We start from the raw sequence: 27542 nt of genomic DNA, 5'->3' as shown, positions 1-27542 counted from the left end.
ATTACCACTTGTGCACCCTTTTAAATACTCAGAAATTGCCTATTATATTATGTATGTCATATGTTAGGCTTGAGCGATTCTGTGATAAACAGTGACGACTGGTTACGACATGGATAAGAAATTCAGATATGAAGCTCACGGAACAAATAAAGAACACATGTAGCACTGTGCGATTCATCTACAGCATGGGTCCAGGCTGTGGTGGTTCCATTAGGCTAACGGTTTTTATATACAGTATAGGTACGTCTGAATCAGCTCCCTAGCTCCCTAGGTCGTGAATCAGTATATCGTGTACACGAGTTCGGGGACTGGTAATGACTCTGGCTCACCACGCATCGGGACACTGATGACTCAATTTCCGGCGTACTCGCGTTGTAAAACGTCACCACTGGCATTTATCAGCAGCAGGCAGGAGCGATATCGTTCTGACATTATATGTCTTAGAAATTTATTCGCTTAATCATGCGCATTTCTGTCATGGTACTTCAAGCAGGATCGTAGTCCAGCTAGTGGATCTTTTTAAAATCATTAAACACTTGAAACAAACCGTATGCAGAACGTCAAATAAAGTTAATCGTGAAAAAATCGTGAACGTAAGGAATCATTTGAGAGCTACACAACGGTAACACGCTAATTACATTTGTAAGCAAAGTTGGCTGAGAGTTCCTCCACCATTTTTTTTTTAAAAAGGGAACATAGTGAGCATCGACGCTCCTTGGTTTTTGGGTGCATTGTGGGATTTTTGTAGGCAGCAAACGTTCCAGTGCAGCGGAAGGATTTCGTGATTGAGACATCAATCTAAATGGCCGACTCATCAGACTGATCAGAGCTCTGACTACTGAAATAGGGAGCTGATTGAAATGTTCCCTATGTTAAGGAATTAGAACCAACTGAATTAGTTCATTTTTTCACAAGCATGCACAAATAAAAATGATAACTAGTTAAAGGTAATTATGAAATCGAGTGATGTAGTTGAGGTTGAGGAACTCTTAGACCAAGAATCCACTGACCATGCGATCAGTACTGGCAGTTCAACATCTGGGACTTGTTTTTCAGTGTTTTCCAGTGTCGACAAACATATTCTCATGATGGTACAAATACACTCTAGTCTAAGATTACCATAAGGCTGAAATCCTGTTACATAATGCTTGTTTAAGTCATCTGTTTTTCTCATCTTCTTTCTCTGCAGACCTAGTAAGAGTGTGGTCATGTTTATTAATCAAAGGATTACACCATGTATCAGTCCCATGTTTCGCTCTCTCTGTCACAGGAAAGGAAATGATTGAAATGTATTTTGACTTCCGCCTCTACCGATTGTGGAAGACGAGGCAGCACTCGAAGCTCTTGGACTATGAAGATCTGTTGTGACCCAGAGACCCTGAGAGCATGGGTCCTAGCAGACAGAACTCCCCCATCCCCCTCGCCCCTCCCTCCCCTGTGAAACAACACATCCCACCAGCTCTCATTAAAGATAACAGGAACTAGACATGGTGCCACTGGTATCTCAGAGTCAGTTATTATGTATTCCGACCCTTCACTCGAGACCCTGAGTCACAAGCTTGGCAGAAGGGTTCAGGGTTGAAGACGGAGACGAGAGGGGACATGTGCCAAGGACAGCGTTTCATGTCAGAGTAAGCAAAGTGAAATCTCTCCTTGGTGGCAGTGTAGAAGAATGGAGGCTGACTGTTCAGTGTTTTCTATGTCACATATCTATTTCACCAAGGCTCTCTCTCAAAGAGTATTGTGCTTTATATATATATATATATATATATATAAGTCTTATGTCTAATGCCAGGCTGTTTTTCGAACCTTTTTTTTTTCTCTTCGAAAATACAATTGAGACATGAGAAGAAATCATACTAGTAATATATGGATGTGCATACATCTTGTTATAATATATTATGTAGCCATAGTCATGCAAATAATCCAAATGTCAGTGGTCCATAATTTATATAATGATGTTTATTGTTGTGGTCTTTTTAATGACGTCCTTTGAATACCTCAGGTTTTAGCCATTAAGGAGTATGTCCATTAAAACCTCTGTCCAGATGTGATTGGAAGTCCTTGTTAAGTATCTTGTGTGAAGACTGTATACTCTGCTGACTTATACATTATCGATAGTCACTAGAGAAGATGCCAGAGAATTCTTCTAGCCAATCGTTGAATATGTTTCCCACATTGTAGTCAAGTTCTGAAACCTTTGTTACAGTGTAGACTAGTTCATCTTTCGGGCCTCCATCAGGATATAATAGGCGGTTTTCGAGCTCCTAGCTTAAGACATTGTATTAGCAGTAACCATTAGCAGAATTTCATTTCCAGAGGTCAGCTTACTGCAGTATGGGAAATGGCACTGCACTAGTGAAGTGTCAGCGATTTATACTGCGTTGCTGCATTGCTTCAGTGGGGCACAAATGCTGAATGCACTAAAATCTATTTTTGTGAAAAAATATTCAAGCCTGTCATATATCATGCGATGTCTTACGTCAGCCATTGGATCAAAAGTCCTTGAGTCAGCAAAGTTTGTCACTTGTGGAGAAAGAGAGAGAGAGAGAGCGTGAGAGAGAGAGAGGGGGGCAGGCGATTACTTTATGAAGTTCCAGACGTTGACGTCTGACTTTCTGGTCCCTTCAAAAACATTTTCACAAACAAAGTCAGGGACTTTATAGGAGGAGTGTGTAATGTTTCGAGCCCTGCATACTGCCTGTGAACAAAAGCATTTACAAGCCTTACTCTCTCTCTCTCTCTCTCTTTCTCTCTCTCTCCCCCACCTCTTCTGTGAGATGGTTTCGAGGAAGCTCATAACTGGGCCCAAAATTTTCTTTACAGCCTGTAAAGCTGGTTTTACACAGTGCGATTTCAGCGGGCTTTTAAGATTTCTCGTCACACTGAGAGGATCCCAGTAAAATCTTGGCTGAATTCTATCAAAGACCGTGCGATAACACGTATTCTCCAGTCCCTCCAGGATTTCGTGATTTAGTGATCGCAGAAATGAACGCGAAATCAAGCAAACGCTTCAGAATTACCGCAGATTTGGGCCGAAATTACCATGTCCTGCTTACGACATCAATCTGGGTTTGTGTGGAAAATGCGGTCCGCATGAACAGAAACGTTCTTTATAGTGATCTTAAAGTTAAACACGTTTTTCTTGTTTTGTTTGTTTCTCCAATGGCACTACGGTATTTGTAGCTGTCCTGTAACTTCAGCGTAATCCTACGCCGTAATTCTATTGGTGGCTTTTAGATGAGGGTAAGCAACATTCTCGATACTGCCGAAACATCATCTGTTGTCGGTGGCACTGGCGCTAAATCTTCCACAGATGAGCACATCACATTGTGCATTATAAGGCTGATCTCAAATCACGACCAAAGAATTCTTTTACAATGTGCAATTTTCGGTCTACGGCAGCAAGCTCGGGCTGTAAACAGTACAGTGTAAGGCCAGCTTTAAGAGGATATGGATTCAGTGATTTTCTTTGGTAGGAAGTGTTCAAATGGAATAGACGACGGGATGCACGTGTGAGGAGTTGCTGATTCTCACCGGGCGTCGGTCGCTAAAAATTAGCTAGTGAAAAGGAGGTCTGATGCAAAAGCTAACATAGCTACTGTTACCCAAAGTGTGCATTAGCTAACAATAGTGAAGTGTGTTTTATAATTGCTGCTGGTTGCTCTGTTCCTCCTGGCTAACTGAGAAATTTCAGTTAGATTAGCTAAATAAATATAGTACTCCATTCCTAACCTGTGTGTGTGTGTGCCAGTTGGGACACGTTAATGAATTGGCCTGATTTTGGGGCAATTTGAGCCATTTTGAAGCCATCTGCGAGTTCTGGTTGGTGTCTGTATGGCTGGAGTATGTCACAGTGACATGCTGAGAGAGGTGGGAAATTGAGTGTGTATTCAGCCACTATCATACTGTTAGGAACATTTGGTTGTATAAATGTTGGTGTGCAGTCTGGAGACCTCGAAAACGAACAGATGGAATAGAGTCCAGTTTGATTCGGCACCGATTTCTGTACAGCTACAGTGGCGTCCAAAAGTCGGAGACCACTAGTGAACGTGCTTTTATTTTGTATTCTTTTCCAATCTAATACATTTTTTTTTCCATTACAAATCCTATTAGAAATAACTTGGAAAATAGTGGGCACACGGTGGCTGAGTGGTTCGCCTCACACCTCCAGGGTCGGGGGTTCGATTCCCACCGTGGCCCTGTGTGTGCGGAGTTTGCGTGTTCTCCCCGTGCTGCGGGGGTTTCCTCCGGGTATTCCGGTTCCCAGTCCAAAGACATGCATGGTAGGCGTGTCCGTAGTGTATGAATGGGTGTGTGAGTGTGTATGTGATTGTGCCCTGCGATGGACTGGCACCCTGTCCAGGGTGTACCCCGCCTTGTGCCCGATGCTCCCTGGGATAGTCTCCAGGTTTCCCCGTGACCCTGAAGATGAAGATGGATGGATGGATGGATGGAACTTGGAAAATAAATGTTGAATCTTAGAAATATCAAATGAATTTCTTAGCATTTAGTATCTTCTTAGACTCTTCCCCCACTTGACATGGATTCCACGAGTTTCTTGAAAAACCTCATGATCCATGTTCGATCAGATACATCGGAGTGTCATCCGAGCACGTGCTTCACTTTGTTTATTTCCAGTTTTAAATAATAATAAAGAAAAACTTTCCCTAATTTAAATATGGTATCAGACTTTTGGACCCCGTTGTACGTTGCCTAAACTAACCGCCACACACGCTGCAGCTGAATTTGCAGGTCAGTTGATTCAGTTGTAGCAATATGAAAAATGTGACACTAATTTTATTTTTTTTTTTTTCAAACCATTTTGGGTTAATTCTATTCAGTTCCTGTATCTGAATTAGATGCTTGGGTTTGTCTCTAAGACTGCACTCATCCTACAGTATGTATGAAGTGCATACAGGAGCTATTATTTTTACACCATATGAAGTTTGTACCGTAATGTCCAGTCAAAGACACATTTGTTTACCTTCATACTAAATCATAATAAAAATTATTCATTTGAACGGTGTATCGTTGTAGTTTTGGCTCAAATTCTCACATCACAATGAATATTAATATAGACATGAAGAATCAACTTTATTTATAAAGCATCCTGGGAACTACTTGGCTGCTTTTTGACAGCAGACGTTCGATTAGTAGACCGTATTATGCATTTCAGACTTGATGCTGTTTTATTTTACTGATTCTTTGTACGTTGTACGGCATACGTTCCACGTGTGATACCCTATACAGACATTAAATAGAAGAATTTTATCCAGGGATCGACAGGGGGAAATATATATTTAGGCAATTATTCAGTCAGCCAATCACGTGGCAGCACCACCGTGCATACAATCATGCAGATACAGGTCAAGAGCTTCTGTCAATGTTCACGTCAAGCGTTCGCATGAGGGGGAAAAAATGTGATCTCAGTGACTTATTGTCTGATGGGCTGGTTTGAGTATTTCATAAACTACTGATCTCCTGGAATTTTCACATACAACAGTCTCTAGAGTTTACACAGAATGGTGTGAAAAACAAACAACAGCCAGTAAGTGTTAGTTCTGCAGGCAGAAACTCCTTGTTGATGAGAGGAAAATAAGAAAAAAAAATCTTCGGACTGTTGTGTAGGTAAATGCACCAACTGGCACCAACAAGCATGGCACAGTCAGGATTTCGAGAGTGTTTGATATGAACATTACCACAAGCTCTTGACCCGTATCTGCCTGATTTTATGCATTGTGTTGCTGTCACATGCCGTTGATTGGATAATTGCACAAATGAGCAGGGGTATACAGGCGTTCTTTATTCTTTTAAATCACTTTAATGCGTTCATTTGTATTAGTCTTTGTAAGTCCGTGTTCTCTTGAGATCTCAGTCCAGATACCCTGCTGGACTCGAACCAGGTGCCGTTCCCACTCCCTCAGCTCCAGTTCTCTTTCCATGGTGCTTTTCATCCTGGGTCATGCATGTTTTTGTGTGCTAGGGATCTGGCCATGTGTGGAGGCAGATTAACAGCAGCACAGCTGGCCCACTGCTGATTGAGTTGATTAAGAGATGATTGATGGTTTGCAGAGTGTAGACTGCGCCGAGCTTTTTTACCAGGCCTCTTCTGACACGAGATTAGGTTGCTTTTTGGGGTTTTTTTTTTTGTTTGTTTCTTCTTTATTTATTTTTATTTTTATTTTATTTTAACACCGTTCTGATTGCAGAGACCAGGATGCATATTCAATAATGAATAAGTTACATTCCTGAGCTTCTTGAAAGGAGGGACATGGAGAATAGTTTATTTTTATCATTCCCAGCAATGTTCCGTGTTTTTATTTTTATTTTTTTATTATTATTTATTTATTTTTATATATATGGGCTAGATGTTGTAGATATTAAATCAATATTTCTGATGGTGTTGCTGATCTCATTTGAAATACATAATTGTAGCATATTTGTTCATTGTATAACTGTATCATTGTACTGGGGATTAAACTCAAGTGTGAAGATTACATTTGCAGTACTAATGTCATTTTGAATGTCAGACATTCTACCACACTGGCACTGGACAGGTGCATAATGTTTCTAACACTTTTTTCTAATAAAACATTTTGTTCCAATAAAATTTGAATGACTCGTTCTTATATTTCACTGGACGTTATATATTGCACGTTATTGTTAAACTTGCACCATCAAATGAGGGTGTTACAGCATACCTGGTTCTAGTTTTTTTTCTTACTTTTTTTTTTTTTGGCCAACATGTGACCTATTGTCGAGCAACCTTTCGGGTCAGGATGGCTAGTAATTTATTTTTACCAGGCCTGGATGGAGGTGACTAATGGAGATAAACATGATCGATGCCCAAAATGTTTAGGACTTCAGCATCTTGCCCTATTACAGACCCAGCAGCATAATGCAGATAGCAGTAAATGAACCATTTCTCACAGACGTGGAGAATAATACTGACAACATTCATTACACTTCCTCTGACACGGCATGGTTACAGCAGGGAGTGAAGTGAAGATCAAACATGGCTGTTTCACCCTCAGAAAAGGAAAGCTCCATTGTTACATCATTGCAGCAGAATCAGGCAGAAGGCTTGGCTGCTCAGCCAGTAGAAAGGAGTCTGATCACCTACAGAATAGAGGAATTGGCAGCCAAATTCACAAGCTGTTTGCAACAATGAGTAAGAACTCGGAGGAGCCAAGTACAACCATCTCACACGTGGAGAGAAACCCTTATGTACTCTCTCTGGCTGCTTCTAATTGTCTGAATTTGAGTAATGAATCCTCCCTGTTTATAGACTGCCATCTGTGCATTCCTGATGTCCAGAACATAATGCAGGAGTACAGCTCAGCAGTCGCAGTGCATGCATTACAGGCTGGAATTAAGATTGCTTTACCCAAACGAAAGCTTGGTTCTGCAACCAATTAGACGTCGAAAGACAATTCGATTTGCATCTGCCCATGCAATAACTAGGCTAGTCCGGAATGTACCAGTTTCATTTAAGAGCTCTTTTGCACATTCACGAGCACTGTAAAGATGCAAACTGGTAAAAGAACATGCTGGTTTCAATGGCAGATGCAGTTGCGAACGCTAAGGTTGACTTTAATACTTCCAACAGAGATACCGGTGACCTCTCTTGTTATACAGGTTGATGAGATTTGTACGCTGAAATCCCTACGTCGTATAGACACAAAAATAAACAAGCTTGTTTGTAAGATCTATGACATTTACTCTGATAAATGTATCTATATCTATGGTGGCACAGTTGATTCTGGCATTTCATGAGATAATTCCCATTACCGGAGATGCAATGGGTACAATAATTCCACAGGCAGCCGTCCAAGAAATGTGAGGGTTTGTTAATGCAAATGAGAAGGAAAGTTTGCCTGGTTTGAACTCCACTGCCAGAGCCTTGTAATGCCATCTGCCAGTAGTACCTGGACAAGTCTTTGGCACACAGGCCCACAGGGTGCAAACTCGTGTTTCTGTCCAAAACACAACCGAGTTTTGATTCAGCACTCTACCTTTAGGCATTCCTGTCTGCCATCACACAATTCCTGCAAGCTGGGTTTCAGAAATTGCATCAGTGGATCGATGGAGTGCCCACACCCAGGGCATGATTCACCAAAATTTGATCTGAATGCAAGCTCTCTTGCTGGTTTTGCAGCATTTTCTGGAACTAATGGTGTCATACATACAAGTGCAGAACAGCCACACTTCAATGGTGTTCAATATCAAATGGCAACACGGCACAAAATTGCAAACAAAACTGAGATAGGCAAGCGCTAGAATGTTAGACGTACAGCTTCTCTCTCTGCCTACGTATCAGCTCGTGCAATCGGACAATGGATGTGTTGTCTCGAAGCAGATCTGTGTCTGGGGATTAGCAAATTCACAAGGGGTAGTACAACCCCTGGCAGAAATGATGGAATCACCCGGGTTTTTTCCTTCGTAGCAAAGAAACAAATCACAGATATGACGCAAAACAATTTTTTGTTTAGTAGCTGTGCATTCTGGCTTCCTGAGACATACCTCAAACAAATTCAATTCAATTGTTTTAATTCATGGAATAGTTTTCCAGATCGACATTGAGTGATTCCATCTTTTTTTTTTTCCTCTACTTGATCTGGAAAAAAAAAAAATGCCATTAATTAAAATAATTTCATTTGTTTGAAATATGTTTCACAAAGCCAGAATGGTCAGCTGTTAAACGAAAAATTGCTTTGTGTCATATCTGTAATTTTTTTATTTGCTACATAGTAAAAAAAACAAAAAACGGCTGAACATCCTTTAAGTGTAGTGATTGCATCATTTTTGCCAGGGGTTGTAGCAGATGGAGGCAGCGTGAAGGTTGACCTGTTTATGAGCGCACGGACAACTCACTGTTCAATGTGCTTCATGGACGGAGACAAACGCTTTGAGCTAGAATGTGGTGCACAATTGGCCAAATCTACAATTATGTGCTTTTCTGCTTCTGTTTCTGCAAATGACCCAATGATGCCTTGAAAAAAACAGTGCAACCAGTTTTGTTGATGTGAAACGTCTGTGAACTCCATGCAAAACCATGGTCCAGCGGTGCGATCTCAACATAGTGATAAACAGTCGGGCCAGATTAATAAATGTCCAGAGCTCAATGATGTCACTCTGTTGCCAAACCCAGCATTTGTGCACTGTATTTTGGGCAGAAACAAAAATATGGCATGACACTTGTCCATTGCCCTTGCAATCCTCTACTCGTAGAACTACAATTTCCAGAGTATGTAACCTTCCATTTTTAGGAAGGTTCAGTAAAACTATTTTCCGTGATAATTACGTTTATACATTACGATGTATAAACTGATGCAATGTATAAACATTAGGCTTTTTTAGGTCTGTCTTGCTTTTTCTCTGTTCTTTATTATTTAAGCCCTCCTTCTGTGCATGTGTATAACCACAGCAAACAGCTGAATATGAATTGGGGAATTAACCACTGTGTGATGCTAAGGCCTGCAGCAAACTTTGTTTTTTTGGGGGTTTTTTTTCCATAAACAAGCCTCGATGAGTTATCCAGCCAAGCACAGTAAGGGGTTCAGTGCACTGAGCGCTAACGTCAATTAGTGATGATTCTCCACAGATGAGCTTGTTTCGTGCTGGGAATATTCTTAGGTGAGTGTTATACTAAAAAAGTAGAACTACAATGAACAGACCACTTAAATTAAAAAAAAAACAAGAAAACATATTTGAAGTCCTTTCCGCAGCAGCACTGAGGGCTTTGCATATTCACCAGATTTGCACGCCTAATTGAAATTGAGCTTATTTCGAGCATAAATTAAAACGTCTTTGAGCCAGGGGTCATTAAAGATAATGAGCTGAAGAACTTCATTAGTGTTCTAAATATGTGTATTATGCCACATCAAAAGCATTTCGGGTTGGTTTTTGATGTGCAGTGCGACAGCTGCTGGGTTTCACAGAGATCACAGTCCAGGAGCAGTGAATAGAAGGGGAGGAGCAGATGAAAGAGAGTGCGCCTTCCCTATCCTGAACCCTTCACACTCTGAGGAGACACTGAACCAGCCACCCAGTAACATTCAGCGTAGTGATGGTAAATCAACGGCCTAGCCCACCCAGTTACTGCTAGAAGACAGACAGCGGACTCTGACAGACTGTCACGGTCCAGGTTTTATCCCTGAGTCTTGTCAAGGTCACTGTTTCACTGCAGTGATCGCTGTTCTTCCCCCAACATTGCAACTGTCCTGCATCTCCATCCCTGTTTAGCTGAAGATGAGCTGATCTAGGAACTGTAAATCTAGGTTTATGTACACTGCTGTGAAAAACGCCTGATTTCTTCCGTGTTTGTGTATGTCTCATACTAAATAGTTTTAGATCTTCAAAGAAAATACAACATAAAAGAAAGGCAACCCGAGTAAACACACAATACCGTTTTTTTTTTATTCATTTGCGTATTTTACTGAAGCAAGAAAAGTTATCCAACACCTATCATCAATGTGAAAAACCAATTGCCTTCTTAAACTTAAAATCTGTTCGTCCCACCTTTAGCTGCAAAAACTGCTACCAAATGCTTCCGATAACAGGAGATCAGTCTTTCACTTACTTCTAGGACTAGGATTTATTCCTATGCTTTGAATCATTGTCTTGTTGCACAATCCAGTTGTGCTTGAGTTTCGATTCATGGACCGCAGACTGGACATTCTCTTTTAGGATTTAGAGAGCAGAATTCATGTTTGCCTCAATTATTGCAAGTTGCAGCAAAACATCCCCACATCGTCACACTTCCACCACCATGCTTGACTGTAGGTATGATGTTCTTTTTGTGCAATTCTGTGTCTGGTTTACACCAGATTTAACGGGATCCCTGTCTTTCAAATAGTTCCACTTTCAACTCATCAGTCCACAGAACATTCTCCCAAAATGTTTGAGGATCATCAACATATGTTTTAGCAAAATTCAGATGAGCCTTTATGTTCTTCTGAGTTAGCAGTGGTTTTCACCTCGGCAATCTTCCATGGATGCCATTTTCCCCCAGTGTCTTTCTGATAGTGGCGTCATGAACAGTGACCTTTATTGATGCAAGAGAGGCCTGTACGTCCTTTGATGTTGTCCTCGGCTCTTTTGTGACTTCCTGGATGAGTCGTCGCTGTGCTCTTGGAGGAATTTTGGAAGGTCGGCCACTTCTGGGAAGGTTCGCTACTGTGTTGAGTTTAGCGTAGCTGACAGCTACAAGCTGTCCTTATTACTTGACTTATTAAACTGAGAAATGAATGTTTGAGATTTTCTAATTGCTTTCTAATTACTTTTAACTGGTAATTTTTTTTTTTTACTTTAAGCATACCTGTTTCAAGTGAGTTGCTCTGAAATTGCCCCATTTGTCATTTTTCTTTCAGCCCTTGATGAGCTTGGTAGGAAAAATAATTATTCTAACAAAGCCTTTATATAAAGAGAATGTTCACACGATTTGCACAAAAAAAAAAAAAGGATCATATCTGAAAATTTGCCAAACTGACACTGATTCAGCGTTTCTGTGTCGGATCACTGCATCCTTGTTAGTAAGCAAGCAAGCAGGGGCAGATTACTGACTGGTCCCATTAGGGCTCTATTCACTAGGAGGTCCTTGACAAGCATGCAATTTAAATTAATTATAGACTGATTGATCATTAAGTCAAAAACACCTGTCACAGAATCTGAAATTATTCAGCAGTATGTGTATGTTGGTGTGTGGATCTGATTTTGTTACTAGTGAGCGGTCAGGTAGATCCTAAATGTTTTTGAACTAGAGTTACAGTAGACAAGTGGATGAAGATATCCTTCAAATTCAGCTAAACATTCAAATGAACTCCAACCTAAACTGGGCTAAAGAAGACTCAAAGTGCTGTCTCTGCTCACCACTGAGTCAGAGCTTGTTAAAAAGCTAGACTTTGGCCATTTGGTGAATGAGTTTGCAGGCAGTAAGTAAGTACAAGTAAGAAAGACGCCAGCTGCCTAAGATAAGACTTGTCTTCTGCATAACACAGAGGACACTCAAATACTCTTATTGGATGTTTAATGTCTGATTTAGGCTCTCTACGTTGGTTCATGGTTAGCAAGATGGCGAGGGGGTCCGCTGCATAGCCTCCTATCATAGGCTCATGTCCAGGGCTCAGGATTTACTCATCCATCCCCAGTAGCAAGCAATCCAGGATGACTGGACGTGTGCTTTCATCATCTTTAAATTACTAGACAAACATTAAACTATCCACAGATCTCTCTGTCTCTCTCTCAGAGGAATAGTTTGGCCAGTACTTACACTTACATTGTTTCCCTCTTACCCCAAATTTAGTCAATCACCCAAGTGTTTGCCTCTTTAATTTTGCACTGCAGGTCATTGAAGACGTCATTTTGGCCGATTGTTTGAAGTAATGGGAAAATTGTGTCAGTTCAGTCTTTGTCGGTGGGTTTGAAAATCAAGTCAAGAAAAAAAAGTCAAGAAAACTTTTACAAGATTTGAAATGCCAACGTTTTGTGCTTTCTCTTCAGCCTAAATTACTACATTAAAGTGTACACTACATCTGTGTACGTTAGTGTATGAGCTGATAAAAGCTGCTGCACTGCCACCTTGTGGGCAATGCAAGTAAACACACCTGTAGAGATGTGGCACATACCCCGACACTGAAAACCACACACAACCTCTTTCTACACTGTGTATTGATTTTAAGGTTATTCAAAGGAAAAACATCCTAAATTGTAAGGAAACTTGGAATGAAAACTTCCACACTTACACGCAACTAGACTCACACTTGAGCTGAGTAAACAAGATGTTGTATCTGATAATGTGTATACTACTCACTGTCCAGTTAAATTGTAGGTTTCTTTGAATGAATGGGTTAAGAATTTAAGTGCTGGCCCACCATGAGCCACCAGAACAGCTTCAAGGTGCCTTGGCAGTGATCACTGGGACCATACTAAAGTGATGGAAAACCATTCTTTCAAAAGATACTGATGTCTTTCCCATAGATCTAAATATATTCATGTCATAAATGTAGTAATGTCTCTTTAGTGCCTGTTTCTACCCAGTTGAGTGTTTTTGGAATTGAAGCTCCTGCCCCAAAATTGTACTCACTGTACAAATACTGTATCATTCACCACTTTAGCTCATTATTAACTTACATAAATCATAGACATGTGACAAGGCATACAATATAGGCGTATGCATGTTTTGAGTACATTATAATTAGATGATGAACATCTAACACTGTGAACTCATAGTGAAGCTATGGCTGGATAGGTGACACCTGAGCAGTAAGTTTAATAGAACCAGGGATCGAAGGCATCATCTAATTATAATGTACAAATAATGATAGTAATGCATTTTATGCAATAAGGTCTAGAGTACAATTGATCATCAGCTCAGATCCCTGCTAATTCAGTAATCTGAATGTGCCACTAGACCAGGATTTCTACCAGGATCCTGTAGAAGTGTGGATTTGATTCCAAATTCATACAATTTTCTAGGTCTTAGACTTAAGAAAATGTAAATAAATAAATAAATAAATAAATAAGACCGCTGTGTTCTTTCTTAGCCAGTAAGCACACTGCATAATTGTAGTAATTATAGTTCTGTGAAATGTACATTCTGTCTAATACAATAGACTACAAAGTAACATTTATAGAAAAGTGATACAAATAATCTCTTTATGTGAAGACAAAGCAATGAACAGTGCAATTTGTTAGCCTAAAGGAAGAATATTTGGAAGAATTCATTTGGTCTGGTCTTTTAGAAATGGTAGAATGTTATTCCCAAGTAAAGTGGGTGTCATATTACAGTTCCTTTAACAAATGTTGGAAGAAGAAGACCTCTAACAGGTAAAGGATAGACATAAATGGTTCTACAGATGGTCCAGAGACTTAATTTGGATTGAATTGGGCTGCTTAAGACGAGCTCCTTGTTTGCTGGTGCACCAGGTCAGTAAGTGTGGTCTCTATTTCCTAGAGTTCCCCCGTGTTTTGATCCATGGAACAACATGCAGGATGTAATTGATTGGGTATAAATTATGTCCACCATTACAAATGACCATAACCGCCTACGTAATTACAACAATGCTGTCAAAAGTGAACAATAAACTTATAATCTGACTCACTGCTGTGTAACTAGTGTACTATCACTTTCTCCAACACTCATACTTGCAGAACGAACAGAGAAAGTAAGACATATCTTTTTGCTGGTCAATTAAAAAAAAAAAAAAAAAAGTTTGCAATGACCTTTACCTCACTGAGAGCTGTAGAAGTGTTAATGATGGATGTGGCAACCCGATTTTACTCTGACGTCATGATCTGTCACTCTTTTGATGGATCTTTTGACGATTTCTTCTTCAAACAGTGGGCTAGGTGCAGACGGATGCTTGCTTCATGTGTATAATTTTTAGTCAGATTTATATCAAAATTGCCATGTATTTTATTACTGCACTGGCTCATACACAAAATATGTACATTTTGTGTATGGGCCCATTCGGTAGTGAAATACATGGCAATATTTATACATGATTTAATAGCTTATATTGTTAAATATCAGAAATCTAAAAGGTGTGCATCATACCTGACGCCCAGATGAACATTTTACAGTTGGATGTGTGACTGAACATCACTCCCTTCAAATGCTATTGAGCTTTAAATGATGGTATATTTTGTGTATGAGCCCATGCAGTAATGAAATACATGGCAATATTTATATATGATTTAATAGTTTATTTGGTTAAATCTCAAAAATCTAAAAAAAAAAAAAAAAGTGTGCTTTATACCTGACACCTAGATGAACGTGGAGAAGGACATAGAAAGAGAGTTTGGTATTAGACAAGCACCTGGCAACCCGCGGGGTTACAACAAGTTAAGTAAAAGCGCTAGGGCTCTCCCATTAGTTTAGTGTAGATGCTATTGCTAATGCTAGCGATAAGCTAAGCTAGTTAGCTACTTAAATGACAGGCGTGTCTTTTCTTTTAATAATTTGGTCTAACTTAATAAAAAAAAACTAATAAATAAACAAAGCAGTACAATTCTAGTTTTTCCCTTAATAGCTATGTTTAATAGCAAATTTTACAGTCAACTTTCTGAAACGCAGTGTTGCAAGCTAAAGCAGCTAGCTTGTTAGCCAAACAGTGGATTAAATAGACTTCGGGATTTCAGGCATTGAGTTTATTCAGTTAGCTTGTTAGCTACCGGCAAAAAAAAAATGTGTGTTGCAGAAGGAAAAACAATTGATATCATGATAGATTTGGAGAATTTTCAGTGAAACGCTGCCGCTTATAGAGATCATGAGCGGATGAGGGAATAAAGCAGAGAAGCTCCATGGCCGGGGAGAGCGAGACAGAGAGAGAGAGAGAGCAGTGAAGCCAGTTTCAGAGGTAACGCTGCTTTATTTTTGGAGCTCATTTCATGCACGCGCTGTAATTCAAAGTGCATTACGTAAACAATGCCTTAGACCTAAACAATGTTAGCGTGTGTGTAACGTTAGCTGTATAACGTTAGCATAACACAACTAGCGTTATTAGAGTCAAATACAAAGAATTTGCGAGTAAATGGACCTCTAAGGCTACAGTTTGTTTTTTTTGTGGTAGTTTTGGTTATTTGCTGCCAGTTTCGTTTATTTTCATCCGTTGATACATGTTCCAGTCATTCCTTTAATAAGCTTAGCAAGTCAGTATGCTTAGTTTAGCTAGCTTATTGTATTCAGCTTTCATTTCCATAACACTTGTGTTTGAAATTTTTTTAGTTAAACTGGAACCATTAGTAATATGTTTTTATGCCAGGCTTATTTTCTCAAACTGGGCTCCATGAAGCCGAGTCTGTGTATTGTTTTCATTTAATTACAGTGATGGAAAATCACAACACACTGTTATTATTGTAGTTATTATGGGGAGTCCCTTGAATTGAATGGGTTTTATGCAGACCATAACATCTCCAAAGGTTCTGTGGGTTGGAAGGTTTAGGACTAAAAAGCTCTATGGCTTTAATAAATATATGACATGGTATTGTATATGGTTCAGTAAGGTACGTGAAGTAAGGTGCTGAGGAGGTGGGAGGAAGTTATTTTTCAGTTAAAGCGCTCCATAGATATAAAAAGTTTAGGAACTTTTGCGCGGAAAAAAAAAAGGGGGATTATTTACTTTTGGTGCATCTGTTATACCCTCTTCATATTTATGTTAAACAGGTAAAGTTTGGGTCATTTTGTGTCAGCTGCCCAATGTCGACGTGACCCATGATCCCAAAATCAACGTGACCCATGATTCCAAAAGTCAACGTGAACCATGATTCCCAAAATCAACGTGACCCATGATTCCAAAAGTCAATGTGAACCATGATCCCAAAGTCAACGTGACCCATAAACCCAAAGTCACTGTAACCCATGAACAGTACATCTGTTGCTAACAGTGAACAGAACACCAAGGGTTAATGTTCGCTCACGTTTCTGTTCTGATGCACTTAGGCTATTTTTTTTAATGAAAGGAAATGTGCTGTAGATTTAAACATTATTGTTAGTAGTAGTAGCAGCAGTGGTAAGTTAGTCGTATCCTGCTCATTCTATGTAATAATAGTGTAATTGCCCTGCTGAAAAATGCAGCTCAGTCTGACCAGCTGCCAAAAACACAGGCCTAGCTGGTTAAAAAATGTTCCACTTTGTAATTGCTATTAGAATCGAAACAGTTTCTGAATTGCAGCTACTAATGCGACATCATTAAAAAATATTTGAAAGGAAATATCCACCCGGAACAATGTCTGTAATATTAATTATAAATCACGTGGTTTATGACGTCGTCCGAGATTTATTTTGTAATTAAATTCTGAGTTGATCGTTTTAGTTTAAACAGCATCCAGGGTAATTTAGTCTTAAGAGTGTCCTTTACTAATTTCATTATGTATGTAATTGTAAAATAAACCCCACTGTACAAGCTGGAACCGCTCATACATTCTCTAAACAATCCTCTTTTAGGAACAATGATGGCTTCGTTTGCCGCCAGATGATGTCTTGAATCCCCTCTGATGATCCGGATCTTCATCATCCTCAAGAGTCTGACAAGAAGATGAAGGTGCACATTGACGTGGATGATAAAAATGAGACGGCTCACCCATCACACACACTGAATTATACCATCCAGGGTCAAAAGGATATCGCTGGGCTTGGGGACAGAAAGAATCACCTGGTTTTTGAGGACCATCTTTGTAGGAGCATGCTGTTTGACGAGGCTGGGTCAAAATATGTTGGAAATGAGTGTTTGCAGATATCGGGGAAACTGTGCGACGGTCCAATGGCGGAATCACATAGTGTGATTTCAGAGTGTGATTTGGAAATGCTGGAGATCTCAGAGGACAGTTGTTCTATACCTGAAAACGGCGATAATGATTACAATGACAGTTTCACACCAGAAATACAGCAGGCCTATAGAATATTCCAGAGTTTTCTTCTGGAGAAACACAAAGCTGCGACTGCTCCGTTTTGGTTCCCCGTTGGAGATCAAGCCAGAAATGATATGTGTTTGAAAAAGATAGACAACAAGTTTGTCAAGCGGGAATATGAAAGTATTACCGAATTTGTGGCTGATTTTCGCCAGATGTTGGAAAACTGCTATAGATTTCACGGTATTGATCACTGGATCTCGAAACAGGCACAAAAACTGGAGGTCATCCTGGAGCAAAAGCTAACTTTACTCTCAAGGTAAGCATGCCAAATAAATAAATTGGATAAACCTTTGACCCATCAACCCACTGCTATGAAAGTCTTTTGATAGAATGCTAAAAGAATGGGTAATATATACAGACAGAACAGATGGGCTGCACATACCCTTGTGTTTATATGACATTTTTATATTGAAGTAATTGCCTAAGCATACCAGTTACAGTATTGTATTAGATTGTATTTTAAACAATGACTAGATGTTTACCCTTATGTGTTCTTGGAGTGAACTTGGAGGGGGTTAACCGTAGTTAAAAACAATTTTTTTGTTAGTTAACATTGTTGCTTTTCTGTAGTAGGACTGCTTTCCAGATTGTGACGACTGCCCTATCGATGCAGCTCTAAATGTCAACATTGAAGCAAAACGTCTCATTTTAGGAATCTCATAATTTCATACAAAATCTACAGCCGAAGTAGTTGCCCCGCTGACGTAACCCTTGGCTGTATCTTAGGAGAGAGCCATTCAAATATGATTGAGTTATATGTAGGCTAAGATGTTTGCTATGTAAGCGGTTTAGAAGATATGAAATATTAATTTAATTCTATAACAGGAATATTTTTGATGACTTTACATTATATACATGTCAGAAAATGACTCGAGTGTGTGCCCCAATTCTGATGCTAGCGTTGGGCAGCATTTTAGCCTTCATCTCCATTCTTCATCAGTTCATCTTTGTGCTTGTGCATTTATTTTCTCATAAATGCTCGATAGCTTTTTCGGATTATGCGGACTATCACCATTAGGTCAGCTACGTTTATTTCATTTTCATTAAAGCTAAACTTTCATCATGGGTCTGATATTGCAGCTGCAAATGACCTTTTTTTTTTTTTTTTTTTTTTTTTAAATTCTTAATCCACTTTTAATAGGACACTGAGAGAAAAAACAGCCTTGGCCGTGACTTCTAGGGGTCGTTTTGGCACCGAAGATGAAAAAGCACCGGTTGGCACTTCAACTAGGCGCCGATCTGTGCCACGAAACTTGGCAGCTATTTCCGTATGTGGCTCTGAATCCATCATGGTGCAAGCGCTTCGGCTGGAGGAACAACAGAGGGCCAAGGAGGAAAAAAGGTAAATTGTTTGCTTTTGATAGCTACAGGAATTGCAGTCATCATTTAATTGATTTCAGTATCAGGAAACACATTGATATCATGAATATATCATGATATCAATTGTATTTTTCCCCGTCTGAGAAAGCTTGATGAACACAAAATACGTACATATATACACCGATCAGCCATAACATTAAAACCACCTGCCCAACATTGTGTACGTCCTCCTCGTGCCACCAAAACGGCTCTGACCCATTGAGGCATGGACTCCACAAGACTTCTGAAGGTGTGCTGTGGTATCTGGCACTCAGACGTTAGCAGCAGATCCTTTAAGTCCTGTAAGTTGCGAGGAGCAGCATCCATGGATCAGACTTTTTTCGTCCAGCACATCCAACAGATGCTCGATTGGATTGAGATTAGCAGTTCCATTCCTGTACACACAGCTAGAAATTTGACTCTGGCACAAAAAATTCTTAGATATTAAATTGCAAGTAGGCCAAAAATCTCAAACTGCGATGGTCATCACATCTTTCTTTGTTTTTAAGTGTCCAAATGTTCAGCTGTTTTCAACTTTTTATGGCTGTGATTGTTCTCAGAGATATTTTAACCACGTATGTGCTTTTCATATGCACTACCTGACCTAATGTTTGTTGAGTAGATCAATAGCCATCTGTCCCTCTTGTGTTGAAAGCTCTTTGCTTTTCCCCATGTCAATTGATAACAATGGAATCTACAATTTACATTTACAATATTATTTCCATATATTACATCAAACTCAACAGTTTTCTGGAGACTAGAGCAGTCAATAAAATCAATATTCAGCATATTTACTAAATTATAATAAATGATTCTCAGTTATTCTTATGATATGTATTAAAATTCTACAATGTCCTGTTTAATCATGCTCTTTGGCATCTAGGCAGCGAGACCTCGAGAAGAAGGAAGCTGGGGAGACTTCAGCCAAAGAAGTGGAGGAATGGGAGCGCTCATTGCTCTCACTAGCAGAACCGTGGCCCATTGGCACTGTGTGGGAACTTCCTGCTATCGGTCACTTCTTGTGCCTGGCCCAAACAGCCCTCAACCTTCCAGAGATCGTATTCTTCGAATTGGAACGCTGCCTGCTAATGCCTCGCTGTAGCTCTTTCTTGGCAAAGATCATGACATCACTGCTTTGCCCTCCTCATCGAAGAATGACACTCCACAGGCGCCCAGCACTGCCTTATCGTCGCTGGGAGGCGGAGTTGAGGCAGAAAGTCTTGGGATGGTACCAGTCTATAGGTCGAGCCAAGGACCAAGAGGCTTGCGCCGAACATCTAGGACTTTGCCACCGTTTTTTCTGGACCCTGGGAGAGACAAGTCCCTTGGAAGAGAAACCATTCCATTTGTTGCCATTCAACCATCGTGTTTGGTTGCTTAAGGGCCTTTGTGACAATGTCTACGAGACGCAGAAGGACGTGCAGGACGCCGTGCTCGGACAGCCTATTCACGAGTGCCGAGAGTCCATCTTGGGCTATGACAGTCAAGAGAACACATACATACACTTCCCACATTTCTGTGGTGCCGATCTGCGTATATATTGCCAGAGTCCATGTCTACCACTGGAATTCCCCTTGCCCTCTTTCTCTGTGAAGAAACTAGAGCCTGGAATGGTGGACAGGACAGAGGAGAACTTGAGCCCCTGTCCCGATGTCAAAGCGGGGAACTGGGAATTCTGTCTGAGAGTTAGAGATGATGGCTCGGAAGAAAGTGAGGTAGATTGGAAAGGACCTGAGAAATTTCAGTTCCCATGTAAGGAGGAGTTGCCAAGTCCCGAAAACATCAATGACAAACCCATGGAGGTAAAGCAAAGCATTGAATTAAAAGAAGAAGACAAGAAAGATACAGACTATGAACCTTGCCTTAGGGTTGGCATGAATTGCTACATGGGCAAATTTCCTGCCAACTCTTTGAGCGCAAATGCTTTAGAATCGTCCCTGCCATCAGAAATAGGTGCCACGGTAAAGAATGGATCATCTTGCCGAAATAGACCTCCTTGCCCCAAATGTTCCATGGATTCCCATGCAAATCCAGAGCATCACTCATGCCTTTGTTTCACAGTTGAATCAGACAGGACTGCTTCTGTGATTTTTTCACAAGCCAGTGACTCAAGACCTGAGACAGGGAAAATACAGTCCAAAAAAAAGAGAAGAAAGAAAAAGAAGGAAAAATTGCATGGAGTTAAGGCTGGGACAGGCAAGCTTGGTCTGAAAAAGCTCAGGCAGGCCAGAGTGGCCAAAAACACCATGTGCAAAGCTGCTGCTGACTTGAAGAGAAAGGATAAAAGGAAGAAACAGAAGTTAGGTGAGGGAGAGGGAACAGTAATGTTGGACTGTTCCATTTTGGACAAATATATGGAACTTGTGTGTTGTATTTAGTTGCTGTTACTTCTGGTTATCAAAGGCACTCTTTTACTGCATAATGGCAATGATTCCCATTGCCAAGTATTGCTGTTTTTTTTAAAAATGTTATTAGAGGTTTGTCAAATTATAGGCAGTTTGCGTGTTGCATTATGGCTTTACTTCACATCGCGTTTTACACACTTGCATTCTAAAACGCGTAGGCATAAGACAGAATGTCATTGTCTCGATATATTGCAATACAAAGTACCGGTGAGACAAATGTTCTTCTCGTATCGTGTATCGCGATATTTCCTTTTGATATTCATTATGAACTCGAACTTTTCGTACACACTAGGCAGCAGCATCAGAGGTAGTAGCATGCAGTGCTGGAAGTTTGCAAGTGAGAACCTAACTGTCTCAAAGCATGCTTGCTTAATAGTCCAAACATTTATGCTAATCACAAGGAAGCCTTATGGTACATGGGTCAAACACAAGCAGCCTTGTTTCACTTCGGAAAAAATAATACTGTACGTAGCACGTACGTAGCATAGACATCCAGAGGTAGTTACTGTAAACCGTTTCTCTACCACAGCTGGCTTGACTGCGTACTTGATCTAAATCACACTTGCATCTAAAATCTGTTCGGAAGCATATGTCTTGTATCGTGCCGTTAGTGTATTGTCTCAAGCCTAGAAACAAACCGTTAGTTTGTCACGTATCTGAGCCAGTGCCGTCAAGTACGTGTCATGATATTGTTGCCCTGTTGTTTGATTTTTCTATAAGCAGGAAGAAAGTTTGTTCCTAAGAACTCTCAAGAAAAACATAAGGATCATCCTCCGCAGCTCCCAGTGGAGCCAGCCTTTAAGGTAACACATGCTTATTTCTGCATTAGCTAAATTTGTAGGTCTTGTGTCTTGTTTCCAGAAATGTATGCCTACGTATCGGATCATTTTGTTCGTAAAATGTAAATATAGCTGTACCGTGAGCTCACAGTTTAATCCGGATTAAGCCTGACGTCATTTGATTGTCCTCACTAAAAATCCGAGAATGCAGATTTTTTAAAATTTTAATATCAACCTCAGAAAAAGAACCGTTTTTTAAATTTTTTTTAAATTCCTTATATTATTGCTACTTTAATTGCACTGATTTAATTCAAACATTGCACAGTAAATATTATTAGTATTTCGTGTCCTCCTTGTCTTCTGTTTGTCCTCACCCAATCACCCATTCCTTCACGCTTTGTTTTACCCCTTCGTAGTTGGTCTGCACTAGTTTGGATGAACTGAGGGATCTCATCAGTAAAACAGAGGATGAGCTAGATGAGTTGGAGAGCACCAAAAAGAGATGTGTTAGTAAGAGGGGGAATTCTCACAAGCAAACACACACAAAGATTGATCTACCTTTCATATGAATCCTACCGATTTATGTAAAATTTTGAGCAAATTTGCCTGTGCAGAAAGAAAACACACCGTTGGCGTCTGTTAAAAGAGTTTTTGGTTGGGACATTTCAGGAAAGGTGGTACATTAAGAGAGAAGCAGTGAAGGAGCTTCACATTACACTCATAAGACTGCTGAATGAGCTGTTGCCGTGGGAACCCAAATTACTCAAGGCCTTTCACAGGAACAGGTAAGCAAGTACATTCCTTTGATTTCTGTCCTGGCAACGTTTGCTGTTAGTTGTTGAAGAATCGAATTCTATTGTTTATTTTGTAAACTATTCGCGTAAAACCGGACCGTGGGCATTTCTCTCATCAGGGCCCGGTTGAAAAAGGAAAGTGACGACTTTAAAAAGCATCCTGAATATGAAAACTTTGTCCGAGAGGAGTGGGTAGCATTCAAAGGAGATGGAGATGCATACAAAGAAGGCTCTTCGTCCACAGAGATTAGCAGAGAATTGAAGGATGAGGACAAAACCGAGAGACATTTGAAGGGAGGCTCTGGAACAACAGGTGATGAATATTAACCTCTTTCTTTTGGATAAGTCGTAGGAAGGCAAAAATCATTCTCCCTTTAGTTGCTTTTCAAAGGTTTTTAGTTTCTCACTAATCGATCATATGCGCTTCTTAATTATCTGTCATTGTTTTCTGGCTTAACCCCAATTACTGTATACTTTATTTTCATAGTAATTTATCAGAATGGTAATGTGATATGTTCGTTCAAATAAATAAACGTTTTTTTTTTTTTTATCGTTCTCATTTTTGCAGACTGTGAAAATCACATTGGAAATCACTTATTAGCACACTTACTCAGCAGACCAGATGTTAACACAGCAGCTTTGAGTGAATCTGGACCTTTGACTCGAAGCTCAAAGCGCCGACAGAGTGGAGGAATAGATGAGGACTTCAGTCTTAGCAAAAAAGGAAAGATGGTCGCTGATGATCCTGTGACCACTGAACCACAAACAAAGGTTACATACAGGGACCAAAGTACGGCCGGAACAAACGCTTCGACCACTGAAACTGTGGTAACGGCACCTCCGGGTGGTTTTCAGAGGCGCTGTAATCCAATTCAGGCATTGCTGGCCAAGAGTGTTGGAAATAAAGTAACCCTAATAAGTCATCCACAGGCAGCTCAAATTTTGCACTGTCCAAATAAGACGGCTTCTGCAGCTCTAACTACAACCAACCCCACAGCAATTTGTCAGCCTACACCACAATCAGCACCTGACTCCATGCAAACGCATACTTCCACTCCATCATCTGTACAGAGGCCTATGCAGGTTGTATATAAGGCCCCAGAAGGCTTGAGTTTGGTTAGGAATAATGGCACGCCAGTTAAGTTTTCAGTGCAGCCAGTCATTCATCAGAAAACAGGGGAGAAGGCAATGCAGCAGGTTATTATTCTTCCCACAAATTTACTCATTCAAAAGACTGAGGCAAAAAGAGCTCAGCAACCATCCTGTATGACTGCTGGTGCCACAACCAAGCCTGATCCACTTCTGTCCAATCCTTCAGGGTTCACTGTGCCAGAAAACAAGATTCCGGTCCAGCAAGTGTCTCCATTAAAAAGTATTAGCACTGTAATGACATCATCTGCTGTTTCACCTAGCTTGCAAAAATCAGTTTCACCTGCCCGTAAAAAGACTGCTGAACCAAGTTTTACCCTAAAGGGATCCACTACATCTACTTCAGCCACTACTGAACCCAACAAATGTGATCTTAATCAAGAGTTAAAGACAGTGTGCATCAGAGACTCGCAGTCCATTCTTGTCACAACCAGAGGAGGAAACACAGGAGTGGTGAAGGTACAGACTTCAGACAACAGTGGTGCAAGTGTTTTACCATCCAGCCCTATTTTCACTCTCCCCCCTAAGTTTCAAGCTTTCCTGCTGTCCAAGGCATCGACTGTAGCAACATCCACGCCTCAAACTACCACAGCTGCCAAGTTATTGCCTGTCGTCTCCTCTTTAATTGACAACAAGGTAGTTTCTTTTAATTCGGCACCCCAATCGTCTTTAAAAAGTGCCAATCCGGTGAACCCGTGCCCTCTGATGGAAAGATTAAGTGGTACAGTACCCTTTAACAATGACTTGCCTTTCCCTGTAGGGTCTGTTTCTGACAATGCAGCAAAGCGTGCCCAGATATTAATTGGTATTAACTCACTAGTTCCAGCCAACTCCCAAAGTAATGCTAGTGTCCCTTCATCTGTCTGGGCTGTCCAGACTGCTGCTTCTGAAAACATCATTCGACTTACTCAAAAGAGCCCCCAAGATACTAGCGTCGATCCAGATCCGTCTACCTTCCAGAAAGCTTTTGTAGTCGCATCCACTACAAACATCTCAACATCAGTATCAAGTATCACCACTACGTCTGCTGCTTCTGCTTTTCCAGGATCAAGGGTCAAGTTCATGAGTCAGTCTGGCTCTGCCTGCTCTACGGTTACTGTTGGTAAAGGGTTAGTAACATCAGAGTGCAGTATTACTGCTACAGCTACTTCATCAGCAGTTGAAGTCATGAAAGTTAGACCCAACCTTGGGCAATCCATTGGCAGCACATCTGCTGGTACTCCGACTGAAGTCCAGGGCATCAACATTACTGGATTAGGAGCTAGGATACTGGACAGAACTACAGTGACGAGCAAAAAAATGGCAGAAATCACCACAAAAGTTGCACCTATGATGATGTCCAGTGTACTTGCACCTTCAAGTGGGCAATTTTTTGTCCAGAACTGCAACTCTTCTGCAAATAGCTGTTTGTCACTGAATGCCAATGGTCCTGTCAAAGCAACTGGATCTGCTGATGGTAAAAGTGTTAAGTTTTCCACTTATGACACTGGGCATATGGCCTCCTCTGAACTCCTTTCAGCAGTACAACAGAAGAGTGCGTCTCACTCCGTGTCAACCGCTATTTCAGTATCGGACATCCTAAATAATAGATCAGAGCTAGTAGCTAGCAGCTCAGCACCAAATATATGCTGTTCAGTATTAGGAAGCCCATTTAACAAAGGCACTACTTTACCAACGGGAGTGATGCAGGACAAACCGTTGGATAGTATGTCCCTTAGTACGGCTTCTACAGCTATCAAACTTCCTATCATCAGCTCTTTGACAAGGGTCTCTCAGCCCCTAGCTCTGAGCACCACAACAGCAAAACATGTATCAGACAACCCTTCTACTGGAATTCGATCAGTAATGCCTTCTACGGTGAGATCTCCTATGAATGCCGTCCCTGGCACCACAACAGTTCAGGAAAAAGTTGTGATCAATACTACTGCCCCACTTGCTCCTGGAACCCAACTGTTCATTAACAACACAAGGTTTGTTGTACCTGCTCAAGGACTTGCGCCTGGCAGTCATGTTCTTCTTATCTCAAGTCCCACTGTGCATCCTACTGGCCGACTGGGGACAAATCCTGTCTATCCTGCCCCAAGGGTGGCAGGTACTCTGACTGCTCCTCCTGCTGCTTCAGTTGTTCAAGGTCTGAGAATGGTAACACCTAGTATAAGGTCACATGATACATCAGTCAGGCAACCGGCACCCATCCCAGCAAAGATTGAACAATCTGTCTCTGTTAATAATCTTTTAACTGCAGTCAGGTCCCCACCAGTCACCATTAATTCTTCTACTTTTGCACAGGTGTCTCAGTTTGGTACTGCCCGATCATCTGGGCAACAATGCTTGACCCATATTGTAAGACTTCCTTCCTTTTTACTCCCTGAAGTGAAAGAATACCCTGCTGTTTCTTCAGGTAGTGTTACCAGCTGCCCAAAGGAAAACATTGCAGTTTCCGCTCAGTTACAAAGATGTTTACCGAGCACAAACACTCCAGACCTTTCACAAACAGAATCTTCCAGTGCTGCACCGAAATTGAAATCAGTCGTAACGGCAGTAAAACCGGTGATTTCCTGGCCATCCCCAGTGGTCACCGTGTCACCCATGAGTAGTACAGTATCAAGGATGCAGACACTTCCTGTGGCAACTGTACCACCAATTGGCAGTACAATGAGTAGCGGTCAAAACACTTGTGTCGCAACAGTATCTCCATCTATTAACACACTTTTAATGGCAACTTGTCAACCAGTTAGGCCTGTGCAACCTGGAAATATTAGCATGACAGTCCCTAGCCATCTACCACAGGTTAAAAGCAAGACTCCATCACAAGTCTCAGGTGGGCAAATCATCTGTACTCCCAGTAAATTGTTGTTAAGTCCAGATGGTGCCATTTTGAATGTACTTAGATACCCACCCCTACAAAATCTACCAGTGATGACGGATAAAATGGCAGCGGGTGTAACCACCTCTAATGCAGCTGTTTTGCACACGCTAGATTCAGAGAGAATGGTAACATCGGATAATCCAGAATGACCTAATTACTAAAAATGTGATTTCAAATTAATCGAATAATTAATTTGATTACCCCCTTACAAAACCACCCCCCCCCTCCATCCACCAATCTTTCTCAGATCAAACGGTTTAGATCTATGGAATAAGCACTATTTTGTATATTGGACACTTATAACACCTATGGTGGGAAATGCTGTCATGAGTTGTTTTTTTTAATTATTATTATCAATTTTGAATTAGAACGGCCAGTGTTGTATATAGTAAAAAAATATTTTTGTTGTGTGTTCCTGTTCATTTTCAAGTTTCAAAAGTTATACTTCAGAAGATAATTTTAGAAGGATTTAAATATTTTGTAGCATTTTTTTTTTTTTAAATTGACATTCATTAAACGATTCATGTTTTATTCTTTCGAATGCAATACGAGCTGTGTTAGCACATGTCTACCATATCTGTTCTGCACACTTACACTTTGTATCCATGGTAAAAGTTTTCGTAATAGATTTTAGTTTAAGCTGACTCGATGTTTTCTCTTGCACACATAGAGACCTTGAAAGAAACCTTGCAGTTTAAAGTGCTATACCACATGATTAAAGGTAGAAAGGTAGATTTATTTAATACATTGCCAAATATTTTGGATCACTTGT

At 40.5% G+C, this 27542-nt stretch overlaps 2 protein-coding genes across 4 annotated transcripts in view; both read left to right on the top strand.

The window, feature by feature from the left end:
* The window catches only part of nsmfa (NMDA receptor synaptonuclear signaling and neuronal migration factor a), a 42225-nt gene extending 33886 nt beyond the window's left edge, over positions 1-8339 (top strand). The window contains exon 15 of the mRNA XM_053648699.1: positions 1271-8339. Coding sequence (XP_053504674.1) covers positions 1271-1368 — 98 coding nt within the window. The 3' untranslated portion in view covers positions 1369-8339. The remainder of the gene's footprint in view (positions 1-1270) is intronic.
* Positions 8340-14819: 6480 nt separating this feature from the next.
* On the top strand, positions 14820-27148 carry LOC128622588 (uncharacterized protein KIAA2026-like). Of its 3 annotated transcripts, none has more exons than XM_053649215.1 (9): positions 14820-15362; positions 16949-17671; positions 18557-18757; positions 19658-21078; positions 21903-21982; positions 22375-22464; positions 22628-22743; positions 22872-23065; positions 23321-27148. In XM_053649215.1, the coding sequence occupies exons 2-9, from the start codon at positions 17040-17042 to the stop codon at positions 26917-26919; spliced, it is 6333 nt and encodes a 2110-aa protein (XP_053505190.1). In that variant the 5' UTR covers positions 14820-15362; positions 16949-17039; the 3' UTR covers positions 26920-27148. The 3 variants fall into 3 exon arrangements, 2 of the variants coding, with proteins under 2 accessions (XP_053505190.1, XP_053505189.1); XM_053649214.1 differs by having other exon boundaries at positions 21900-21982; XR_008388423.1 differs by lacking the exon at positions 23321-27148 and having other exon boundaries at positions 21900-21982; positions 22375-22468; positions 22872-23005.
* Positions 27149-27542: the final 394 nt, after the last annotated feature.

The sequence above is a fragment of the Ictalurus furcatus genome, chromosome 18 (assembly GCF_023375685.1).
Source record: "Ictalurus furcatus strain D&B chromosome 18, Billie_1.0, whole genome shotgun sequence".
Lineage (NCBI taxonomy): Eukaryota > Metazoa > Chordata > Actinopteri > Siluriformes > Ictaluridae > Ictalurus > Ictalurus furcatus.
The sequence above is the reverse complement of the archived record's forward strand: the minus strand, read 5'-3'. Positions and strand labels throughout refer to the sequence as shown.

Coding starts and splice junctions, on each gene's coding strand:
- LOC128622588 (XM_053649214.1), top strand. CDS start 17,040: ATGAAGGTGCACATTGACGTGGATGATAAAAATGAGACGGCTCACCCA. Junction 17,672..18,556: donor AAGCTAACTTTACTCTCAAG/GTAAGCATGCCA, acceptor CACTTTTAATAG/GACACTGAGAGAAAAAACAG. Junction 23,066..23,320: donor GGGAGGCTCTGGAACAACAG/GTGATGAATATT, acceptor TCATTTTTGCAG/ACTGTGAAAATCACATTGGA.